We start from the raw sequence: 26,337 nt of genomic DNA on the forward strand, positions 1-26,337 counted from the left end.
TAATTTTATTGAAATTTTACAAAATGGCGCCCCCCTTCAAGTGGTGCCCGGGGCACGTGCTCTGCCTGCCCTACCCTAGATACGTACGTGTGTGTGTGTGTGTGTGTGTGTGTGTGTGTGTTTTGTCTTATACTAAACTGTTCTAATGTTTATGGATTCCCACCCCTCTAATCCCTCATTGTCCCTGTTTTGAACAGGCTGACATTCTTACCTTCATCAAAGGCCCTCTCCCCACCCCAGCATCTCTCCTATTAATGTACTTTTCAGCTGAATCTACATTCATAGCTCTGCTCTTCTGTAGATCTCTGCTTCAGTCCATTACTGCCCTTTTGTGCTGAGAGAAGCACACGGTACTCACATTAATGCCCCCCCCCCTTATTTAGTGGTTACACCTAACTTTACACCATAAAAGCTAAATTTCCTCTGTTTGTTCTGCATTCATCTATTAATGCCACTTTTCTTTGTTGGGTCCACATCTCCTATCCTGTCTCTTTTTTTTTTGTTGGCTTGTTTCCCAGCATTAGTGTTTCCTTTTTTCTTTTGGATTCTCCCTGTATAATTTTATTTAAAATCTGTTCGGAACCTCCTGGTTCTGCACAGATCTCTTCTGAAATAGTTCAGTTTTCTGACAAAATGGCTGGTGGAAGATTGTTACAGGACACAAAAAATGAAGACAAATTGAGAAATAGTAGAGCTTTCAGTTAAAAACCTTGCTGAAATTATACAAATGAAATTGTTTCAATTCAGGGAAGATGTTGGCTGGGTGAATTTCAAGCACCCGGTAGAATGATACAGGGGTGAGGGCATTATGAGCAGAGTCTGAACCTCTGCAGAAAAATTTTGGGAAGTTAGGAAGCCCCTAATTTAGATCAGAACACTAATACCATTTTTAAAAAGGCATCCTGGGTGACTATCCATTTTTGTTTTTCTGCCTACATCAGCAGGGTTGAAGGGGTGATCTGTGTGTACATAATTAAAAAAAATAAATCTAAGCCATCTTTCCTGATGATCCTTCAATAAAAGATCTACCTACTTGAACTACATTGACATATTATTATGATGTCAAACAATAACAGGGTATGTATCACTTGAATTCAAACAATGAACAAAATACAATGAGAATCCAAAAGGTCCAATGAATACTGTTAATAGCAATCCTCTAAAAAATTGACAACAAAAATCACTAATATTTATCTTTTTAACTGTATAAATATTATATATAAATATAAAAGTATTGAATATTTGTTTAAATGTAAACCTCCCAGAGACACAAGTTTTGGGCGGTATAGAAATGTAATTAATTAATTAATTAATTAATATGTCTCCAATTGTGATATAGGCATGTAACCGTACAAATCATCTATAGAATTGAAAATAGCTGCTCTCATATACGAGTCAATTGTAAAATTTTCTATTGTTGTTACAAAGACCAATTCATCATTAATCAAACATAAATGTCCATACTGGAGATGCGATTAAATATTTCTGAGAGAGACAAAATAATAAATGGTATAGGAACATAGGAAGCTGCCATATACCTAGTCAGACCATTGTTCCATCTAGCTCAGTATTGTCTACACAGACTGGCAGTGACTTCTCCAAGGCTGCAGGCAGGAATCTCTCTCAGCCCTATCTTAGAGATGCCAGGGAGGAAACTTGGAACCTCTGATGCTTTTCCCAGAGCGGCTCCATTCCCCTAAAAGGACTCTTACAGTGCTCATGCAATAGTCTCCCATTCATATGCTACCAGGATGGACCCTGCCTAGCAAAGGGGACAGGTCATGCTTGCTATCACAAGACCAGCTCAAAGTCCTAGAACTGGTAAAAAAAACACTGTAGTATATCACTTGTGGAGAAGGTAGTCCATATGTTCTTAAACTGGAGCCAGACATGTTTCGACCAGATAGTGGCCTTCCTCAGTGGCTTGAAAATTATAAAGATTCAGTCTCCCAATAATTGGTTCAGTTACCCATGCTCATCTACAGTAAAATATCAAATACAATGTGATATAGATATTAATAAGAATAGCCAATTTAAGACAATAAAATAAAATTATTACAAATATAATCAAAAGTATAAAATGTATAGATATCTCTTATATTCAAACCTTTAAGACTGATTCAATCTCCAGTATAGACAGGGATGCATCCATCGAAGGTACAGACAGTCTGTCTAGGGGAGGTATAAATGGCCATATATATAAACATATCCTTTAAGCTGGGCTGCATTTATGTGCAAACCAAGGTCTATTTTGGTATCTAGGTATGTCTTTCAATAAATGCCAGTGTTCATTGATGATTTGTTTTACCCCACCTGAACCTGTATCATATTCTCCCGGCAGAAATCTGCAATCTGAATTCTTTATTGACCTTCAGGAGAGCCCTGTTTGGCCTGGCCTTCCAGGGTTTTTAATTAGTTTTAATTGTTTTAATGGTATAACCTGGTTTCCAGGGTTTTTAAATTGTTCTGGTGGTTTAGTTGTTTTTTATGATGTTTTAATTGTCAATTGATGCTTTATATTGTTTATATTTCTGTTTTAACTGTTTTTGGTTTTAATGGTTTTGTTTTAATTGTAAACCGCCCTGAGCCATGTTGGAAAGGCGGTATAGAAATTGAATGAATGAATAAATAAATAATACATAAATAAATAATACGTACAGGGAAACCTTATTATCTGCAGATTCACATATCCACGGTCAGGAAAAAGACACCTGACCTTGGCATATGTAGGAGGAGGGGGAATAAAAACTCAACCTCATATATCCGCGGGTCGGGGGTGGCCGGAAATGACAGCAGAGGTGATTTTTTGCTGATTTGGGGGCATTCAGGGGCACAGCACAACTCGGGGGAAGCAGCAAAGCATTATGAGGAGCATCTCCCCACATTCCCACCCCCCCAGATTTGGCTGATTTTCAGCAATTTTTGGTGATTTCCCCGAGAACCGGGAACCTAACCCCCGCGATCCCATAGCTCCCAGTGCCTCAATATTTACAGTTTCCATATCCGCGGTTGTAGCCAAGAACGGTACCCCCATGAATATTCAGGTTATCCTGTAATTTGAATGATCAATCAGTCTATCTTATCTCTATTTCTATTTGATTCCAGGACCACCTCCCTTCTTGTAGGGATGTCTACAAACTGGTTCAGCACTCCTTTTCTGGAGCGCCAAACCAGTTCAGAAGTCTGGCATTCAAGCTAGTTTGGAGGTGGAGGCCTTTAAGGGGCAGGGAGGGTGCCCTTGCCTGCCCCACCGACGCTTGCCCCCAAATGGTTGCTGCAGGGCTGCAGCGTACCTCCAAGCAGCCCCAATCAGTGTTGTACCGGAAATGGCCGACACACATGTACTTGGCACGCATGCATGTCGGCCATTTCTGGTACAACACTGACCGGGGCTGCAGGGAGGTACACTGCAGTCCTGCAGCAATGATTTTGGGGAGAGCGCAAGTGAGGCAGGTAACGACACCCTCCTTGCCCCTTTAAAAGGCCCATTCCCACCTCCCAGGAGTGCACGAACCAGTTCATGCATATCCCTATCTCTTTGAAGCCTTTGCTTACAGTAGGCCTGTTTTATAGTCTGCTTATGGTTGGCTTATGCTTGGCTTATGCTTGGCCTACTATAGTAGGCCTATAGTAGTCGTGCCTATAGTAGGCTTATAGTAGGCCTGTTTTATAGTCTGTTTGGGATAACCTCTTGCCTGCAGTTGTGTTTTCAAAGCATTAGCTTGTCCTTGGAAGCTTATCATTGAACTACAATTCCTGTGTAATCTCAACATTAAAGAAAAAGGAAAGTTCCTTTTCATTGTCATTGGATGTTAACTCTCATATTGTAATATAAAATTAACTGCCATGTGTTTCCAATATAAATCCATAGATTAAAATACCTTCTAGATTTCTAACTTCTATGTCTAAAAAGTGAATCTGGTCTTTCCCATAAGTCCACTGGAATTTCGTTGTTGGGAGTCTAGTAGGGATGTGCTGAAACAGATTTTGCGTTCTGTTTCAAATTGCAAAGGACTGAAATGTTGCATCAAAGCAACCGTTCTGACCATTTTTTTCGACAGAATAAACTCGAAACATTTCGAGTGTTTCAGCCATAGGGAACAATGGGGAAACTTGAAACACCCCATTGTTCCCCATGGGTAGCTCCTAGGGACGGCAAAGTGCGTTGGGTGGTAGGACATGAGTGCTACCTATCACCCAACCCACAAAAGAAATGGGCATGTGAGTGAATTTTTAACACGTTTAAACTTTCCCCAACTCCCCCTCATAGGATCTTCTGGGGTTTGGGGAAAAGGTTAAAAAATTGCTAAAAACCACCCCATTGCCCATTTCTTTTGTGGGTTGGAAAGTAGGTAGCACCCATCATGCTAGGAGCTATCCATGGGGAGCAATGGGCTGTTTCGGTTTTCCCCATTGTTCCATATGGTCAGATCAAACTGTACTCATAGAGTGCAATGCATTTTTCAACCCTGCCTTGAAAAACACTGCAGAAGCACATAGTAAAAGAACACAAATTTCAAATACAGCCCAAAAATAGACCCCAAAAAAATCATTGGCCAAGAATCCACTGCCAGCAGTAATATCATTGGCACAAGTTGCTCTCTCAATTATGACTCCTCACATTGCTTCCTAGCATTGCAGCAGCTTCCACAACAGCACCCTTAGCAGCAAACATAGCCATAAGCAGGGGGTGCAGAAATGTTGGCTCAGTTGACCAGCTGGACAAAAATTTTACTAGTCAGATGATTCCTCGAGTTATGGCGGTACATTTGCTATCAGGAAGAAGCTACACCACCCTGCCACATTGTATAAACGCACTCATTGATCATATATGCATTAAGCATAACTGATGGAGACATATCCACAGGATGAGATGAGAGACATTTACAATTCAGAATATAGGAGCAGGGCAGCCTTACGTGGCTTCAGCAGGCCAACTGCATGTCAAGCCACTCCACTATAGGACCCTGAACACCACTGCTTTCACAGCCTCCTGTCTGCTCTGTTAGAAAGCTTGTGATAGCAAATAGTGCGAGGGTTTTGGTTTTTTTACAAACATAGATTAGGCATGCCATACCCTGCTGACAAATAGAGAGATTGTGGAGGTTGATAAACTGATCAAAACTTGCTTTTTTAATATTTATTTTACAACTACAAAATGCATCACCAAAGAAACCAGAAAGCAAGAAACTACAATAATAACATTAAACTAAATGCCATATCCAGTTATCAATACAAGGCGCCTAAGGGATTTCACCAAAGAGAGAAACTAACTAGGGTTTCAATACAATACATTCAGGGCATGGAGACTTGAAAAATAAGAGGATTTCCTAAGGAATCTAATTATGCATTCCCATAATAATTTCATTATCATCTGATCATAACTTTAGATAAACAATATCTTTACTTATAGGCATTTGTTAAAGCAAAGCTGTTTGGTTCCTTGTGTAGACAACATTGAGACAGCAATTTAAAAGGTGCTCCAGATGTGTTGGTTGCTTCCACTACAGCTCAGAATAATCACTCAGGATGCCACCTTTCTTGCCCCGCCACCTTTCTCCCCACCTCCGGCTGCCACGTTAGACTGGGAAAATCAGCTCTCCCGCTCTGACTGAAGTAAGATCAAATGTGGTGTCAGGAGAAAGAAGATGGCAGTGGGCGGGGGCGGATTGTGGGTATCTTCACCTCTGCCATCGGTAGTGGGTCATTTCAGTTAAACAGTTCCCTTATAGTGTCCGATTGCTAAGAAGGAGAAATAAAGAGGTGACGCAGCAACAGGCAGCTGTGGCAACACAAAGGAAGCATGTCGGACTAATAGGTGCTAAAATTATTGTGGCAGCTCAACACAGTAAAGCGCTTTCACCTAAAAGAACACTGCTGCCTGGAGCAGACTGGGAGAAAGCAGTGCTCAGCACTGAGGAGAGAAATGGAGGCACCGCAATTATGGAGAGCACAGCTGCGCCAGGAACTGGGTCTGTAGCAGACCATCTCCCAGAACAAGTCCCCACTCAGAGGGGCTCGACTTCTTCCAGAAGCGGCTCCTGATGCTCACAGCCTGGCCATTCCCTCTGCTGGGAGCTGGGCAAGCAGAGAGCTTTCTGCAGAAAGGGTAGTGGGGGAAAGGCACTGAAGGAGAGGGAGGCATGTGCAAGGATGAGGTGAGGGAGGGGATTGCTTGACTCAGCCAGCTCTGATTTTTTTTTTCCCCCCCCACTCGTCTGGAAAAATTTTTTAACACATCACAGACAAGTATACGAGTGGATTTCTGCAGCCCTGGTCATAAGCTCAACTAGAGCAAATGCAGCCACATTTTGACTGAGTACACCTTGCAATGCAGATTGCAGAACAGAACAGAGCAGTGAGTGAAGCGCAAGTTAGTCTCAAAGCCAGACATGGAGCTCATCACAGCAATCACCAAGATATAACACACAGAGAGCTGCCACTGTCCAGTTCTTGCCACAACACTGTCTCACAAACAAAACAAACCACAACTCAACTCAGGCAGGCATCCAAGTTCTGCTTTTGTCAATCTGAGATCCAGCAAAACCAGATAGTTCTAGCAGCAGTAGCACAGCATATTAGGTAGGGATTGTACTTGTGTGATTTTTTATGCTAGTAAAATTGTATAGCTAGGGAAACTCAAGTGATTTTAGGGATTAGGCAGAGAAACTGATAATTAGATGTGTTTATACTTATGGTGTGAACTACTGGTAATCTCGACTATCTTTTTCAACGTACAAGGAGGAGTTGCTAGCAGCATGCTTGACTAATATAAACAGATACAGAGCCAGCATAAAACAAATTGTTCCTTTAATTCTTTATTATATTTTGTTTTATATTATATATTTTTTTTATTATTTCTTGTATTTGGGGTTTTTTAATTGTTTCTTGGTGTTTGGGGGGTTTAATGTTTAATTGATTTTAAGGTTTTAAATATAGCTTTTATGGAATTTTCTTGTATTTTAACTTTTGTAAATCACCTTGAGATGCTTAATGAAAGGCGGAATAAAAATTGAACAATAAATTTAAAAAAATAAAAAATATTTTACTCAGTGGTGATAAAAGAAAACCACAAACTCAAACCTACCTTGATTCCTTCCTCCTCTCCTGATGTATCCTCTTCAAGGGACTGTATAATGGCTTTCTCTGCCTTCCAGTGTCTTTGAATACATTTCGAAATTCCTTCCAAAAGTATTCTCCCGCTCCTCCTTCCCCTAGCCAATGGGGAAACAGTTGCCTATGACAACACTTGATTTTTATGGTAACAAGTGAACCAGGATGCAAGGAGATCGCAAGCCAATTAGAAGATAGTGCCAGAAAACCAATCAGCAAGGGGGAAACTGGCATCCAGGATGGCAGAATATTGAAACATTTCACTCAAAACAGGGTTTGTTCTGCTCCGAGCTGTAAACAGGCCCTTTATTTAAAAGATGTTCTGTTTTGAGCTCGAAACAGTCAAAATGGTCTGTTTCAAGTTAGAACGTTTCGCTGTTGGTACGTTCTGCTCATCCTTTGTGACTAGGAAGTGTTGAAACTCTTTCTCAGTTCTCTTTCTGAGTCTTTCCAAATGCAAAAAATATCATCCAGGTACCTTTGCTCTAATAAACCCAACATATAATTATTAGAATGAATAAAGGATTGTTCCAGTGAGTCCATAAGTAAATTGGCTAGCCAATTGGAATTTCAGCTCTTCCTAGACACTATATATCCGACAAATAAATTCCAGTGTACTTATGGGAAAGACGGTCTTCCCTAGGCAGAGCGTCTGTACCTTAGATGGACGCATCCCTGTGGAACAATTTCCCTGTGGTAGATGCATGGTATACTCTGATTGTCAGAAACCACAGAGTTTTGTCAACCCAATAGACTCAAAGTCTATTCATCTGATAGATTTCTTCACATGTTAACACCAAGGGAGTTGTGTATATCATTCATGACTTGTTTATTATATTACATGGGAATGACTACTAGATGTGTTAAAGACAAGAATTCTGGAACATAAAAGCTGTATTCGTAATAGACTACTACAAGCTCCATTGATCAAACTTTTTTAAAAATTTTAACCATAAAGTGGAACAAGTGAAATTTTGCTGTATAGAAAAGGCTAAAACAAATAATGTGACAATAGGCAGATACCTTTTAAGAAGAGAGCTTTTCTGGATATATACTGTACCCTTGGAGCATTAAGACCAAGGGGTCTAAATGATGAGATGGATAGGTTTTCATAGTATTATTACATGAGGTTGACCATAGTTTTATCAGTATATGGTAATGGAGACTTAAAATATGCATTTAAGTATTTTGGATTAATAGTTTTTGGTGATTATAGGATGCATGCAACTTTAAGCTCTATTTGAATTCTTTAAGTGATTACTGTTATTAACAACAAATGGTATTTAACTATTTAAGCTCTCATGGTCAGTGTTTTTCTGACCAAAGGAGAGGCAAGACATATTTGTACCTACCTGTTTGGAATATTGATATCGGACCAATATAAGATCTTGTGTAAGATTTGTATATAAGAGATTTTTATACATTTGATTATATTCATAATGATTTTATTTTATTGTTTTAAACTGGCTGTTTTATTGATATCTATATCACATTGTATTTGATATTTTACTATAGATGCACATTGGTAACTGAACCTATTATTGGGAGACTGAATCTTTATAATTTTCAAGCCACTGAGGAAGACCACTTTAGGGTTGAAACACGTCTGGCTTCAGTCTAAGAACACATGGATGATCTTCTGCACAAGTGATATACTGCTAGTTTTTTTGACCAGTACTAGGACTTTCTCATATGAAGACTGCCATTTATTCTTTTGTTTCTCTTGGAAAGATTTGATCACATTTCCAATATGGACAATTACATTTTATTAATAATGAATTGGTCTTTGTAATGAGGATAGATACCTTTTACAATTGTCTCATATATGAGAGCAGCTGTTTTCAATTCTATAGATGATTTGGACAGTTATATGCCTATATCATAATTGGAGAAACATTTGTGATTTTTGTTGTTAAATTTTTTAGAGGATTGATGCTACGGTATTTATTGGACCTTTCTGGATTCTCACTATCTTCTTATTATGTTATGTTGAGTTTAATTTACTCTTTGGGAGAAAGTAAGCATTGTATACTGGGATTTAATGTATTCTCCAAGTCCTATATGTGTCCAGAGTCTCACTTGTATGAAGCAGCTTGAAGACTTCCGATAATGCCATGTAGATACAGAAAATAATACCTTTTTAAATAAATGATATGGAAATGGAAATTCATATATTTATTGCATGATATATCCATAGCTGTTTGAATCCCCCCCCCCTCGTTTCATGTATTTATTCTTAAGTTTGCTTCTTATGGATGGCTATACAGACATCCGAGAGCAAAATATAGGCACATAATACCAGCTGTGATGGGTGAACAAATTGTAGGTGAACAGGAAAGGACTGGAAATGGCTTGTGGGGGGAAAGCTGTAGCTTACTATGCAAGTCTGTGTGCACCATTCATAACTGGAGCAAAATATGTGTGGGGTACTGTGTTGTAAAGTAAAGTGTGCCGTTGAGTTGGTGTCGACTCCTGGCAACCACAGAGCCCATGTTTGTCTTTGGTAGCATACAGGAGGGGTTTACCATTGCCTCTCCCATGCAGTATGAGTTGATGCCTTTCAGCATCCTATATCGCTGTTACCCGATATAGTCTGGGAAACATACCAGGGGGGATTCAAACCAGCAACCTGTAGCTTGGTAGTCAAGCTATTTTCCCACTGCGCCATTAGGTGGCCAGAGGACAAACCTTTTAAGAAACCACCATATATCCAGTGGTTTGGGGAGGCTAGTTGAAGAAGCAGGCAGCCCAACATTTAGAATATTTCCCCAAGCATTAGCAAGACTGGCTTAACACATTTTGTTCAGCTCCAATTTGCTTTGTTCATTTCACCAAAATTGGCCCCATTAACTCTGGTAATTATTTTCTGACAGGGGATTTCACTTGGGATATTCCCCTTCCAAAAGCTGAAATTGGAAATTTAGTTGAAATCATCGAGCCAGGACTGTTTATAAACATGACAGGCTCTCTAAGGGTCATTTTGAAAAGACTTAATTTTCTCCCTTGCTGAGTTTTTAATAATGAATTTTCCATGGAAGGCCTGAAGCTTAGCTAGTTCCCATTTTCACTTATTATTGTTTTAACATGAAATGTTCAAGAACATTTTAAAGATACGGTTCCATAAATGTAATTTTTAAAAAATAAAAAATAATTGAAATCCTTAATCTCTGCCTTCATTATCCTCTATATCTAGTAGAAATGCTGCTGAGCCAGCATATTTGCTGAAATAGCAGTTGAGCAAAGGAAGCAGTGGCAATTGTTGACTACTCACAATCCAAAATAGAAACACAGAAGCATAAAGTGACTTTCCTCTTCACTCCAGTGCAGAATTTGGGTAAATTAGATAGAATTTAGAACAGGCTGTGACCTCTTTGCTTCAGATGGTTGCTTAGATTAGGAGAGCTCCATCCCTGCTGGAAATTAACATAACAAAAAAGTGATTGCCTACCTGATGTTCCTCAGCTGAGAGTGAGCAATATTAGTGCATCCAAGAGTATGAGCCTTTCACTGAAAGATTTTTGTAAAGTTAAGGTAGCAGGGAAAGAAAAATTGCAAGCCTTCGGAGAACACTGGTCAAATGGTATTTGAGACTCCTGCAGAATTTAACAAATGGGGCATGTGTATTCTTCCCAACCTTGGAGAGTAAGAAGTTTGAGATTTTCGATCAAATTAAAGCTGACTTTAAGTACTCATTGGAGTTTTCCTTCAAATTAATTGTTGCCAAAGACTTCTGGAAGTCTTTATTGAAGAGAGCAGACCACTTGCTTTTAAAGTAATTTCAGTTTACCAGCTCCTGAAGATTTAGCTGTTCTAGATTCTGGCTCAAAGCAGGCTCAAACTACAGAAACATGGCAGCTCTATACTAGGAGATAGAATTGTGGAAGTGGAGCCAAGATCAGAAGAAAACTCCTTGGCAGGACTCTTAAGTTTGCAGACTCTCATACTGTAGATCACCATTGAGCATCACAGAATAGAACCAAACTGCTGGTTTCTTGTTTTCCATGTTAGGACTAGTTGTTTATACTTCAGACCAAGAGACCCACGCTTGGATCTTTTTCTCCAGACAAAATCTCTTCAGAATGGTCAAATTGGGCCTTTTTTGGTGGGGAGAGGGTCACATCAGTCTTTTTATGGGAGGAGGTGAGACAGTTGGACAAAGAATTATGACATTGTTCCTCTGTGCTGAATTAGCTGAATCAACATCCAGGCAGGGAAGGGGGGCATTAAGGATATTCCCATAAAGTATGAGAGTGAAAGAGACAGTTCTCTATCCCAACCCCTCATAGATGCCCCTTCACCTTACTCCTGAATTGTGCCGACAGTGACAGATCTAGTGTCTGATAAGAACTAGGGAGAGCTCAGGAGTAACAGTCAAAGATAATTCTTCACTTTTGGCTTTTCTCTTGTTGCTATGTTGTTATGATGTTAGGGGTTTTTTAATGTTGTATGTTAATAAGTATATGCCAAGAGGGCTTGATGTCCCAAACTATATCCACAAATAGTTTTGTGTCTTGATATTGACTAGTGATATATGAATATATATTTAGATTGCCCCTGCTAACTTGGCAAAGAGGCACCTTTTAACGTGGTGATTCTCTTTATTTAGCAGGGGGAGAGTAACTGGCCCTGTCCACCCCCAGCACAGTACCTCCAGTGACTGTTGCTGGTGTCTGTCTTATGTTTCTTTCTAGATTGTGAGCCCTAAGGGTTCCATCTTATTTATTTGTTTGTAATTTCTCCATGTAAACCGCCCTGAGCCATTTTTGGAAGGGTGGTATAGAAATCGATTGAATGAATGAATATATTCACAATGTAGTCCTATATTTACAAGGGGTGTGAAGGTTGAATCCAAGGGGCTCTTAGCAATCTACTACCCCCTGCCAACTGAACAAAGAGGCACCTTTTAAAAGTGGTGATTCTATTTATTTAGCAGGAGGAGAGCAACTGGCCCTATCCATCCTCAGCACAGCATCCCTCCAGTGACTGTTGCTGGGTGTCTATTGTTCGTGTGTGTGTGTGTGTGTGTGTGTGTGTGTGTGTGTGTGTGTGTGTTTAGATTGTGAGCTATTTGGGGACAGGCAACCATTTTATTTATTGATTTATATCTATGTAAACTGCTTTGGGAACCTTTGTTAAAAAGTGGTATATAAATATTTGTCGTATTCATATATTATATCTAATTAAATAGTTAGCATGCCTAGTTTATTTCCTATAATATGAAAGGCTTGGTGAGAGTTGAAAAGCAATTCAGGCTTTTTCAGAAAAGAGATATAAATTTCTATTGCTCCAGGAGGATAGATTGAAAAATGATAACGAAATGGCTCAACCATCTGTGATTTAGTGAACAGTTCATAGCTCCAGGATCCTCAAAAGTATGGGAGTAGTTATTGTTTTAGCTTCAAATTTAATGTTGTTGGATGAAATGGGCAATATGCTCTGATCAAGGGGACCTTATTTGGCTCTTAGTACATGATTAGAATGATCTGTGCTCCTTAACTCTAAACAATGCATTTCCCCCCAGGCTTGCTTTCCAGCACTAGTGCAATTTAGAGAGATTTTAATATGGCCTTGGTCAATCAGTTGGATAGAACCTCCAGAGCCCGCCCCCACCCAAATGAGGACTTGAACTTCTTAAAACATTGCATTTATAAGGAAGGCCTTATAGATGGACAGCAGAGCCTTTATAGGACTGCCAGAAAATATACTTGATTCTCTCAAACACAAATCATACCGGAGAATTAATTTCTTTTTTGTTTCAAACTCTTTATTGTTGCACTTCAGAGATGTAATAGTGGCTCCAATTACCTGGTCAGACCCTGCACGAAAATTCTTTATCATTCAGACCAAACGAATAGAGAACTAATGCTAGCATTTGGAACTTAACAGTTTTCTATTATAAGACCAACCCTAACATAACCCACATCAAAGACGACACACCAGACTTCTTCAAAGAGAATTCCACTCCTGGGATTCTGCCATCAGTGATCTGGGACGTTTTTAAAGCCACTGCCAGCGGGTGGTTTATCTCAGCAGCTGTGACAAAAGAGAAAGAGAGAGAATTAAAGGAAATATTTTAGTGGAGTTGGCTACTTTAGAAAATAAATACAAGAGATCAGATTTTAGAAGAATGTATAACAACCTGCTGAAAGTCAAGCAAAAAGCACAAGTACTTGAAGACCCATCAGACGTTTAAAAACCCACTAATATTTACAAAAAATCTAATGTGAAGGGAGCAAAAATGAGCAGACTTGTAGTCTGGAACCTCCACAAAACACAATGTGATTGCTACAATACAGTCTGCAAAGACAGTATTGGCCAACAGATCTGATATGAAAACTTTGCAGACTATTACTCTAAGTTGTATTTCTCTGAACACCACCCTCCCAAGAAGGGGCTCAGCACTATCTCTAGAGGATCCCATTACCCAAACTGATACCTGAACAAACCTAATAGCTTGATTGTTCCACTGAAATCAAGAAGCTGGAAGATTTTGATGGACAGTAAGGCACCGGGTATGAATGGATGTGGTCTAGACTTTTATAAAAACAATAAGAACATCCTCTTCCCCTTCTGATATGACCTTTTTAATACTGTAATAGCCACTGGACGAACTCCTTCCAAATGGCAGGATGCTAAGACAATACTTATTCCAAAGGTTGCTGAAGACCCCAAATTACTGTTGTCTTATAGATCTTTTGATAAATATAGGTTGTGGGTATGCTAACTATTTAATTAGGTATCATAGCTTGCTAAGCAGTACTTTCAATCCAACCTTCATGCCCCTTGTAAGTATATGAATAAATTGTAAATATAGTAATCGCTTTTTTGAATCAAGACTCTAAATTATTTACTGCTTTCCTAGCTCAAAGACTGAATAGTATTAGTTCATGACCAAGCAGGACTCATCCAGCAGACATTTGTTTGATAACCTTCACAGGACAATAGATGTTGTTCTTTCTGCTACAGAGCACTAACACCCCCTTGTGGTTTTGTTTGTTGACTTGACAGAGTAGAGTGGGACCCCATGCAAACACTACTAGCCACAATGGAACTTGGAAATAGCTTTTGTACTGCTGTGAATTTAAGCTACTAATTGCTTATAGACAAGCTTTCAGGGAATATTCATTTGGCCCAAATTTACTACACAAGGGTATATGACAAAGTTGCCCATTATCATCCCTTCTGTTGCTTCTTTCAGTAGAATTGTTAGCCATTTCAATTCACAGTGACTTGGTGAAAAAAGGATCAATAATAAAAGGTACAGTGCATAAAGCCACAATGTACATAGACTCTCTAATGCCATATATTACAAACTCCACTGAGGCCTTTTTGCGATTACTTCCAATGTTTGTTATCTACAGTAGTCTACAGAATTAACCATGATAAAGCAATCATAAATGTGGCAGAATCAAAGGTTACTAAGCTCTCTCTTCAAAGAACCTCCCCATTTACCTGGTCATCCAGTCCTTGGCAACATTTATTTGAGAGTTATACTTCCAAACACCTATCAAGATTTTCAAAAGCTCAACTATGAGCTCCAGAAGATTTATGCAAGCTCAGAAACATGTTGCTGGCCCTCAGCAATGTGTTTCTGATCTGGCATGGACCTTCTGGAGAGTGAGAATGCCAAGAAGACTAATAGCTCTTGTACAACAGCATGCATTCAGGAGGAAAGGGGGAGTTGTTTCATCCCCTCCCCCTGCAAAATCCCTTGAAACATGCATGCTTCATTAGTTGGAATATCAGCTACTGATCTGAAGGACTGGGTCTTTTAAAAATTCATCCTGGCTTGATAGGATTGTTACACTGAGGGTAAATATCTTGTCAGCATTAGAATTGTCAGTGGGGAAAGAAGTTGGATTACTTCATGTGACTACGTGGAAAAAAAGAGGATCAAGCTCCCCACATTGTAGAGCTCAAGAAGTAATGGTGGCATGATAGTCCCGAATCTTTAAAATTGTTATTTGGAAGTTTGGTGTAATATTTTGATTTGGGCAGACCAGAGCAACTTCCCTCAGTTGAAGTAAATTGAAGAGAAAAAGATATCTTCCATGTCCAGATGTGCAAGAATCATCCCATTGTGCTAAATACTGTTAAGACATGGGATAAGTGGAGATGAATGAATGAATTTTATTATAGTCAATGACCAACAATCAAAAGATAAAATAAAAAAATAAAATAAAAGTAAAATAAAAACAAAACAGGACTATGTAATAGAGCATCAGAACATGTACACACCAAGGTCTCAATTACAATTAATCAACTGAGACAGCATGTCTCAGTTTACATGCTGCAGCACAGAATCTTGCCACCCCAGCTGTAACTGCTATATACTGGTCTGCCGGAAGGAAGGAAGGAAGTGTAATACTCTTCTGATTGACCTGGCATATTTTTTTTTACAAGTGGTTCAATCCAGGTAATGCGGATGTCCCTATAATAAAAGCAGTATAAAAGAATATGTGAGATGGACTTTATATTGTCTGAACTATATGGACATAGCCAGTTCCTGAGCGGTATTCTCTTAAATCTGCCATCCAAAATGGCAGAAGGAAGGGCATTAAACCGTGCCAGTGAGACAGCTCTCCTCTGATTTAGAGTGATCAGATTTGTGAGGTACGCAGCTGGCTGAGGGTAGAAGAAGCCACCTGGAATACTACTAATGATAACAAGGCTTAAATCAGATTGGTTCTCTGTATCTGGAATACATTGTTTAATAATTTCTTTGGCGGCCTCATGTCCCAGTGGTAGTAGATATTGTGGTGAGAGGCCATATCTTCCCAATTTATCATAAAGGCTCTTACACCAATTAGAGTGGAACTCATCTTTCAATACCAGGGAGGCAAGGCCCTGATGGCAAAATAAGCAGATAAGACATTAAGGCTGTTCACATGCTTCCCGCCGGGGAGCAGAGCGCTGCGGGGTCGGGGGAGGCAGGGTTTCACCTACTTCCCCACCAGATGATCTTATCCTGAATCTTTGGCATGCTGCAACGCGTCCAGATGATCCATTAGCAGAAACATTTCAACATGTAACTTAACATATTCCCATCCCACTTTTTTTTTAACCCACTCCCTCCCTCCTGTCTCTAAAGGATCCAATATTTATGTAACTGAATTTGCAATAATGTAAAGATGTTTTCTTTTTTAAAAAAACCCAAGGTAATTTGAGAGGCGGGGGGAGTCCTTGGGATTTTTGTTGCTTTTTAATGCAACTTGGAGGCTGGATGTGAAAAAGAACCCACCATTAAGAAAAGCACGCAAGAAGTTGGAGCTGCTTTGCTTTTCTCTTGCAGTGTTGCAATAAATGTGAATGAACAAAAGATTGTTTTTAAAGAAAATATTATGAAGATACTTCCCACTGACCTGCACATACCATCTTTTGCATTGCAAGTCCTGGCACTTAAATTAGCTGAATTTACTATTCTGCCCTCTCTCTGCCCACCGCTCTTCTGTTGTCCACACCTGGGCCAGTGGAGGCTGTGGGCGGCCAAGTCTGCACACTACTTTGAGGGTGGTTGGCCAGCCTGCAGCCCACTCGCAGTCCGGCTGGCCAACCAAGATGCGCCGGGCTGAGAGGCGGGGGCTGAGCCAACTGGGCCTGCCTGAGGCAGCCTGAATATGCCTGCCTCTGTGACAGCGGCCAGTAAAGCACTGGGAAAGCCTGGAGCAGGTGAGGCTGTTCCCCTGCACAGTGTGACTCGCTCATGAGTCATACTGGGCAGGTGCGGTGGAGTGAGCAGCTCTCCTGCTCCGGGCCCAATGAGGCCCTGCCTTGGCTCAGTGCCTTAGCCTCCACAGAGGCAGGTGGTTGAGGGCTGCTGCAGGCAGGCCCACTTGGCTCAGCCCTTATCCCCTAGTCCAGAACACATAACAGAAGATTGGCAGGTGAGTGGGCTGCAGCCCTGAGAGTAGCGCAGCCACCCCCAGTCGCTGAGGACCAACTGTCTGTGCAGAAGTCCGGTCCAAAGAGAACCTCTGATGGCATGGGGTCATTAGAAAAAGTACAAGAAGCAGAGTTGTTCACACTAAAGCCTATGTGGTATTTCCAGCTAAGATTTCAAGTCCTTACAGCAACCTCAGACTAGGAGTCAAGTGGATGGACGTAACCCATTAGAGCTCCTATTTAACAGACACCTTTGAGAACCCAAAGCTTTCTATCATTGCTGTACAAAATAATACTCTCCACAATTTATCTTCCAAAACCATCCTGGATCCAGGCCTGGGAGCTAGTTTAAGAGAACAAATAAAGATGAGGCAATTGACTTGATTGTAGCAATTCGAAAACTAACTGCACTAATTTCCAAGGGACTCAGTTAACATTAATGACAAGATGGACAACATTCCAGCCAAACTTCATAGTGTTAATAGCTATTACTCAACTACTAGAAAAATTGCAGTGAAAAGGGGGTTCTGTTTTCATGTTTGGGAGTGTCATGGATTCAAGTGTATTCAGATATGGTTATCAAAAATGTGGAGATTTGCTGATTTGTGAGATTCAGAAGGATTCCAAACTCATATTATTACAAATCATGGAAGATGAGCATTTAATAGGGACCGGCAAGGTCCTTCTGTTAATTAGCTGTCTAATAGGCATAGGTGAGAAGCTGGAAGCAGCCTGTCCCTCCAGCTTACAAAGAATGGTTGGTGAAAATATGGGAGCTAGTTACAATGTCAAAAATTATTTCTCAAGTATGCAAAGAGAAAGAGAAAATATTATTTTGATTCTTATATCTAGTTCCCTTTCTTTGCTTTATTGGAATCCTCAGATGAAAAGACTCTGAAGTATAGCAAGTATTGCTGTATCTGTTATGAAAGTGATTACGGATTTGATAGAGAATTGTTGAATGTACTGCACATACTTAGATTGTTGAGTGTTCTGTTTTCTTTCTGGCATGTTGTTTATCTTTCCTTATGAAAAGTCTGAATAAAGATAATGGCTTGGTGGGGGTTGGGGGAATAATAGGAATTAGCACAATCAAACTCATCTGTGGGATATGTCTTATTGCTCCAGTAGCTGCCCTAACATATAGCTAGAAGATGCAATTGCCTGGATCATTATTGTTGAGGAGAGCAAGATGTTCCTTCCTAATGGTTTGTACTAGCACTGTACATAAAGCGTGTTTGTTAAGAACTAGTTGCTGCACCTTTGTAAACAAACGTGTTAACATCAAAAACAAACTGGATCTAGTTAAAACTAGATTGGTCAGGATTGAAGTGTAGCAAGAAAAAACCCCTCTGATTTTTCCTTTTGAATTATGTTTTCTTCTTTTGCGCTTTTACATAACCTAGCATATAAATATACTATGTGGCTCAGAAATTTCAAACTGCTCTATGGTGCTTTGGTAACAATAGGTTTGACTCTGGATTGCAAATAATTAGGGATGGAGGAGTGTTTACTGCAAAACTGGAGTGCTCAACTGAAGTGTGCTGTTAGATCTTGCTCAGAATTGATGCTATTTGAGATATAAAGGGCCTGGGGCTAGCAAACCTGGTGTGTCCATCATTTTTGTAGATATTACTTATTCTTTCCTATATTCTGGGTATTTTTAATCTCCGTTATATTCTGAACATGTTCTGCAAGTGTATATGCTATGTTTATCATTTCAGAAATGATTAAATTAACAAGAATGAGATTTGCTTATTTTTTAAGCTTTTATAAGCATTAATATTTTCATTCAGCTTGTAGAAAACAGACTAAAGTGAACCCAGGCAGCATAAGATAGGGCAAGACTCTTTCCTGCTAATCCTAATATAAGGATGACATAGTTGTCCAGCATGAGCAATTCACTTTTGCCAGATGTGTTATCAGGCCTCCTTCAGTGGCATTCTAATGCAAATTCCTGTAGTGTCCAAATAGTGACTATGCTGCTCATTTGGAGCCCAATGTTAAATCCGCAGTTAATCAGATTTCCAATTTCCTTATAAGTTGATAAAAATCTCTCCTGCCAGCATGGCTGTATGTCTATGTTTCCCAGTTGCAAATGGAGAAGGTCCCAGGTTCAATTCCTGGCATTTCTGTAGGGCTGACTGGGCAAGACTGATGCTGTGGGGAGATCTTGGCAGTCAATATAGATCAGGGCTGCACAACCCAAATGCCCCTGTGGGCCAGAACCACCCATGACTTAGTGCATGGGTGTCAACATCAATTTTCAACACATTAATTATTACATTAAAATTGTTATTTAAAATATTATTATTTAAAATATCCTTCCCAAGGATATTGGACAGAACATAGGCCTTATCCCTGTCAAGTCAGTGGAGCACCAGCCCCAAATAAATGGGCTCTTCTCCCTAAATCACTGTCACTTTCAGGGTTGCAATCCTAGTCATGCTTTGGGAGTAAGCTTCACTGGGTACACTGTGGGATGTATTTCTGAGTTAACATGCGTAGGATGGTGCTATAAGGCAGTTTCCAGCTCCTGTGATACTGCAGGATATTCCTCCCTGGGGGCCACTAAAAACGTCCCTGTGGGCCAGATCCGGCCCATGGGCCTTATGTTGTGCAGGCCTGATATAGATAGTACTGAGCTAGATGTCCTGACAATCTAACTGAGCAAAGAGGCACCTTTTCAAGTGGTGATTCTCTTATATTTACCAGGGAGAGAGCAACTGGCCCTATCCAACCCGCATCCCTCCAGTGGTTGCTGCTGGGGTCTACCTTATGTTTCTTTTTAGACTATGAGCCCTTTGGGGACAAGTAGCCATCTTCTTTTTTTTTTTTTGCTCTGTAAACCAGTTTGACAACTTTTGTTGAAAAGTGGTATATAAAAATTCATTGTAGTAGTAGTCTGATGTACTGTAAGAGAACTTCTTATGTTCAGTATGGAGGAAGGAGGGACACACTAAAAAGCAATTCCTGTTCAGCAACTAATAAAAAGTAAATTCACTTCCTTAAGAACTGGTTTCACTTCTGAATGTCTGCTTTCTGTGAATTGAATCTCATTCTACTTTAGAGATATATAGTTCATTAGAAGGAAAATGCACAGGTAAGTGCACTCATTTGCCAAATCTAAGCTTTACGGAAGTCCTTTCTTACAGCTATGCTTTTATTCCCATAGATATTGTTCAGAATTGAGAAACTCATTTGCTTTGGTCCTGAAATGTCATGATAAACTATAATACTGCTGTGTAAATTATGGTCTTCAGATGTTTATGAGACATGCCAAGAGCTTTCTTATTTTTAGGAGAAACCACTGCCAGTCTGTGAAGACAATACTGGGCTAGATAGACCAATGGTCTAACTCAGTATATGGCAGCTTCCTATGTTTTAAAGACTTGAGTCTTCAGTTTGTAGGAATAATTTACTATTTCCATTCTTTGTCAAGTTTGCTGCAAAATCTTGCAATCTGTCTGACTCTTCTGCTGCTTTTCCTTATCTCTTTCTTCTCTTTTTTTTTTCTACGCAGGTGATTTCTATTCACTCATTTCCAAGCTGCTAGGAGAAAGGGAAGATGTTGTTCATGTGCACAAATATAATCCAACAGAAAAGGCAGAATCAGATCTTGTAGCTGAGATTGCTAATGTAGTCCAGAAGAAGGATCTTGGCTGGCCAGATGCCAGAGAGGTTTCCAGTAACGATGAAAGGGCCAATACCATTCTTGTCAGAGACAGAATTCACAAATTTCACAGATTAGAATCCACCTTGAGGCCACCAGAGAACAGGCATCTTGCTTTACAGCAACCTAAACATGGTGAAGGGAACTGGGAAAAAGAACGCACAGGAGGTGGGTTGGGGTTATTTTATGTTGTAGTATCCATATTATAAAATGTGCTCCACATTAGCAGAATCAGAAGGGAATCTCAGCAATGTGTGTTAAAAAAAAATCAAAGTAGTACATCACATTCCTTTTATTCTAGGTGAACTGATGAAAAATTCATTTTGTCCAGCCTAAGAGTCAGCAATGACTAAAGCAATGCCCATGTTACTGTATCCCTGTCATCTATGGCAACGGTTAATAAGTTTTGCTTTCCTGTATATGTAGCTGTCTGACATATAGTGGAGTGCTCAGTCTCTGCAGGAAAAATTATTTGGACACACAAATAGTATTTCATTTTGTTCTTTATAAAATAAGAAAATTAAGCTATTGGATGAAAGGGGAGCTAATATAATAACACTAGGTAAGTTTTTATTATATTAAACAGTAACTTGAGTTTGTTACGATGTTATCTCCAAAAAGTTTGCTCAACTGAGTAATCAGAATTGAACATTATAATTTTTCCCCTTGTACACCTGGCTTATTCCACTATCTCCTTGGGGCTTATTCCACTATCTCTCTATTCCCCCGCCCCCCACCAGCTGAATGCCCTGTCAGGTAGTAAAAATATTTCATGTGCATTACATATTGTATGCTTTTTTCAATATATTTCTGTTTCTCTCTCTCTCTCTCTTTAAACATAGGAGCATTATAATTTGTAAAGTTGACATGGTTGCAGTTTTTGCCTGATCAGAAAATGTACCTTATTTTTTTTTTCTAATAAGCAAATAGGAGCCACAACCCACTGATTTTGCTTATTACCATACTTGCTCACACCCTAGTACACCACCCATATCTGTACCTATACTTTCTGCATAGGTACTGGCAGAATGTACTCAAAATCAAATTTGCAGGCATGAATAACAAATGGTCTATAGTCTAGACAGAGACATGACAACGTTAGGGTACCCCAGAAGAGCGACAGAAACAAGACTTTTGAAAACAAGAAGTGTTTGTAAAATGCAGAGGCCCAGTGTAAAATGTGGTGGTTGGAAACCTTAGTAGAACTCTGATTGCATGAGGGATTGAAGCAATTCCCAGGGAGAGATAAGGAGTGGGAGGGAGAAAGAGAATGAAGGCTGCAGTAGCCTTGCATTTGGTGGCTGTTGGAAATTTGGCAAAGGGATGTAGAATGACTTCATCTAACACTAGAATGTCGGCTCGGAATGGGCTATGAAGATGGACTCTTTCATTGGATGATATACCAGAAATGTGTGTTAGAATTATAATAGCAGTTTCATCATAGCTTTAGGTTTTGTCTTATTTTGTATTTTCTTGCTTAATTTTTGTTTTAGTTCATTTATTCATTCTTTCATGCATTTTGCTATATAAATTCACCATCTTGAACAGATGTATACAATAATTACCAACCCACAAAGGGACTGTGAGAGAAGATTTTGTGAATGCTGTATATGACAAGTAGCTGCCAAATACTACAAGCAGGTTTGAGGACTAATGCTACTGGGGTTTTTTAGACCTTACCTGAGCTGGAGAGGACTGAGCTGTGCTAAGACTAAGCATATACATGTTCAAAAATGAGAAATTATATGTGGGTAATTATGTGCTTGAATTTTGACTGCAGTCATATGCACTGACTTGGCCCATTCAAATCAATGGATAGATCAGCTATTCTGTATTTGATCCTTATGACAATTTTATATTTTATTAGGCATGTAATCAGATTAAGATTGTAAATCTGGTTGTAAACCTCCCAGAGACGTAAGTTTGGGGTGGTATAAAAATATGTTAAAAAATAAATAAGATTTGTGTTCCTGATTGTAGTAAATCTATAAGATCAGTTATCCTATCCTGCTTTTTTATATATCCTGGGTTATTTTAGGGAATTAGGGCCATAACCATAGGTACATAGGAAGTTATGTTATACTGAGTCAGACCATTGATCCATCTAGCTTAGTATTATCTACTCAGTATCTCTCCCGGATTTCAGACAGGAGTCTTTCCCAGCCCTACCTGGAGATACCAGGGATTGAACCTGGGATCCTCTGCATACAAAGCAGAAACTTGTTTTAGGAATGTTGTTTCTTCACCATCACCACCACCATCACATTTTAAAGACTTATTTTTGGTATTGATTTATCAACTTTATTTCTATTGGTACCATGGTATATGCTTTACAACATATTAAAAGAGAGGTCTCTGCCCCTAGGGGCTGGCAATCCAGAAATTGACACAAGGGGAACAATAAGGAAGGTGGAAACAAGTAGTCAGAGGAAGGATATGTGTTTGTTTTGTGTACATATACTTGGGCTTCATCATAGTGGGATATGGGGACTAGGAGATTGTGCCAAAGTCTTCACTGAAAAGGTGAGTTTTGAGGAGGGATTTGAAGGAAGTAAAAGAGTAGCCAGCAGGAGATTTGTGAGGGCATTCTAGGCATCGGGGCAACAAAGGGAGCCGGAATCCTTTAGATTCTGAGATAGGTAGAGGTGGAAGCAAGAAGGTCACAGGCAGGATTGTAATGGGCATATGAGAGCAGAGAGATGAGGAAGAGCAAGGCCACGGAGGACTTAGAAGATAAATAACAGGAGCTTGTGCTGAATCTGTGAGCAGACAGGAAGCCAATTTACAGATTGAAGGAGTTGCATGATGTTATCAGAATGACAGGAAAAGTGAATGACTTTTGTAGCAGAATGCAGGGTGGAGGTGAGGTGAGGTGAGGGGGCTGAAGTGAGAGAAAAGAAGAACAGATAAGAGAAAGCTGTGGTAATGAAGACAAAGATGACATAAGAACAGCCCTGCTGGATTAGGCCCCCAAACCCATCTAGTCCAGCATCCTGTTCCCACAGCAGCTCACCAGATGCCTCTGGGAAGCCCACAGGCAAGAGCTGAGGGTATGCCCTCTCTCCTGCTGTTGCTGCCCTGCAACTGGTATTTAGAGGCATCCTGCCTGCGAGCCTGAAGGCAGCCTTTAGTGATCAAGACTAGTAGCCACTGATAGACTCATCATCCATTAATTGGTCAAAGCCCTTTTTAGAGCCAAGCTGGTGGCCATTACCACATTCCATGGCAGAGAATTCCATAGATTGCGCTGTGTGAAAAAGTACTTCCTTTTGTCTAAATTATCTGGCAATTAGTTTCATGCCATGACCCCTGGTTCTAGTGTTGTGAAAGAGGGGGGGGGAGGAAAAAATCTCTATTTGCTACTCTCTCCACACACCATGCATAATTTTATAAATCTCTGTCATGTCTGCCCTTAGTCACCTTTTCTGGGGGTGTGAACTAGAGTTTTCGCTGAGAGAACAGAGATGAAGGGTCTTATTTTTGCATTGTTGTAGAGGAAGAAATACGATTTATCAACAAAGAGGATATGAGGAATAAAGGAGGGAGAGGTCAAAGATAAAACTGAAGTATATTGTAGTTTTCTGTAAATATTATAATGCGCACACATGCTCACACAGAAATCTGAGAGTCCCTTCAAAAAATCTCTGCTATTAACCCTGTAGTTATCTCCTAAAAATATTTGTTGAAAAATGTAACCCTTATTTTATCTTTCAGGTTTAAACATAGAAGAAGTTGTTGACTGGCCAGGAATAAACCTCAAACTGGGCCAGGTTTCTGGGCTGGCCCTGGATCCTAATAGTAACTTGGTCATCTTCCACAGAGGTGATCACATATGGGATTCAAAGTAAGCAAATATTCTAAGCCATGTTGCACATTGAAATAATGCACCTGGTTGTTTTTTTCAGTGCTGTTCACATATGTCTCTTATCCACATCCTATGCTGGCCTCTACTGCCAATATTTTTTATTTTTCTGATAGATTATAAATTTGTTTGCTGATTGATTGATTGCAGGCCAAGGTGGGATTTCCATAGTGGTCCTGCATATTGGGAGCTATAGAGGGGGTGTCTTCTAGTGGATAGGTTATGGTACTTGTTTAAGCAGATGTTGGATGTTCCTTAATTCCTTCTGCCATTTTATATACGCAGGCAGTAGGCACAAACAGAGTGTGACAATTGCATGGCAGTAAGAATGTGGGACAAGCACCACAATAATCAAGGTGATTGAGATCCCAGAGAGTGGAAGGCAATGATGCTGACAGGATTTACAGGTTCCAAAACATATATAAATAAATGAGTTAGGTCTCTGGTCTCCAGTTCAGATAACATAATGGGCATAAAATCTCAGAGACAGGAAGCCTATCTACAGGCAGGGTTGATTTGATTTGAAATAAAGACCTTTTTATCAGTATTTAAATCACCAAGAGGAAAGGCCCACTTAAATCACAGATTTAAATCAGAATTCTCATACCCAGAAGCAATTCTGGTAGCAGTTAGTGCACAGGTCATTGTTTTCCGTGAGGTGGAAGATAAATGTGGTGCTATGCCTGCATTTTGTTACATGAATCCAGACAAATATGTAATCTTTTTACTATCAGAGCTTGTCATCGGTGATGTCACTCTGTGCCAAAATCATTTGGCATTATGCTAAGATGACTATTGCACTGAGTCCAAAGTAAAGGAGAACCTCATTAATCACGGATTCCATATCTGCCATTTGGGTATCCACGGTCAGAGAATTGGCACCCATCCTTGGTATGCGTGAAAAAAATCTGCAGCAATCTGTATCCGCAGGTCTGGGGTGGCCAGAAATGACCTCAGAGATCATTTCCGGCTGCCTTTTTGAGATTGGGGGCCTCAAAATGGCTCCTTTTGCAGGGAAAATAGGGTTAAAAATCATGATTTTGGGCAGATTGCTGTGCAGCTGATTGCTGTACTTCTGGGGATCACGGTAGACCACTTCCCCCTGCATTTTTATGCCCCCCCTTGGAACATTTCCCCAACATTCAGGAGTCTAACCCCCACGATCCCATTGCCCCAATGCCAGTGTGGTGTAGTGGTTAGAGTGCTGGACTAGGACCGGGGAGACCTGAGTTCAAATCCCCATTCAGCCATGATACTAGCTGGGTGACTCTGGGCCAGTCACTTCTCTCTCAGCCTAACTTACTTCACAGGGTTGTTGTGAAAGAGAAACTCAAGTATGTAGTACACCGCTCTGGGGTCCTTGGAGGAAGAGCGGGATATAAATGTAATAAATAAAAAATAAATATTCATGGTTTCCGTATCTGCGGTAGCAGCGGATAATAAAATGCCTGCAAATAAGATCTTTGATGTGATCCCAGTATATTCACACCACTGGGATACACACTTGCGCAGGATACCAATCGGGAAGATTCTAAAGCTATGTGCGGCGCTCCCAACTTTGTCCACGGTGTGCATGTGTCCATCGACATAGGCGGTTGGAGCACTACTCTCCTCAGTTTCTTTCCGACCGCTGACTAGTATGGACGCTTTAGAAGGTTCTTCTGCTTGGTTTGGGTTTGCCACCTCAGCCATTTGGATAAGTGGGAGAAACTGTTTGTTTATGTATATTGATTTGAAGGACACTAACTTTCTCGTTCGGGTCTGTCCAAGGGACGGAAAATATCTTCGTTTCACTGTTGGCCCCCTC

The 26,337-nt window shown here is 40.1% G+C and overlaps 1 protein-coding gene and 1 long non-coding RNA gene across 8 annotated transcripts in view; both read left to right on the forward strand.

Annotated features, from left to right (window-relative positions):
- Positions 1 to 26,337, forward strand: part of PAM (peptidylglycine alpha-amidating monooxygenase) — a 247,407-nt gene that overhangs the window by 188,418 nt on the left and 32,652 nt on the right. For 4 of the 7 annotated variants that reach the window (XM_053291368.1, XM_053291367.1, XM_053291365.1 and 1 more), the window contains exons 15-16: positions 20,519 to 20,836; positions 24,383 to 24,512. In XM_053291368.1, the coding sequence (XP_053147343.1) occupies positions 20,519 to 20,836; positions 24,383 to 24,512 (448 nt within the window). The remainder of the gene's footprint in view (positions 1 to 20,518; positions 20,837 to 24,382; positions 24,513 to 26,337) is intronic. The other 3 variants (XM_053291370.1, XM_053291369.1, XM_053291371.1) reach the window with 1 other exon arrangement.
- Positions 812 to 10,277, forward strand: LOC128343030 (uncharacterized). The gene is made up of 2 exons (XR_008315322.1): positions 812 to 1,077; positions 8,629 to 10,277. It is a non-coding gene; the product is annotated as an uncharacterized LOC128343030 (long non-coding RNA).

Source organism: Hemicordylus capensis, chromosome 2, assembly GCF_027244095.1.
Source record: "Hemicordylus capensis ecotype Gifberg chromosome 2, rHemCap1.1.pri, whole genome shotgun sequence".
Lineage (NCBI taxonomy): Eukaryota > Metazoa > Chordata > Lepidosauria > Squamata > Cordylidae > Hemicordylus > Hemicordylus capensis.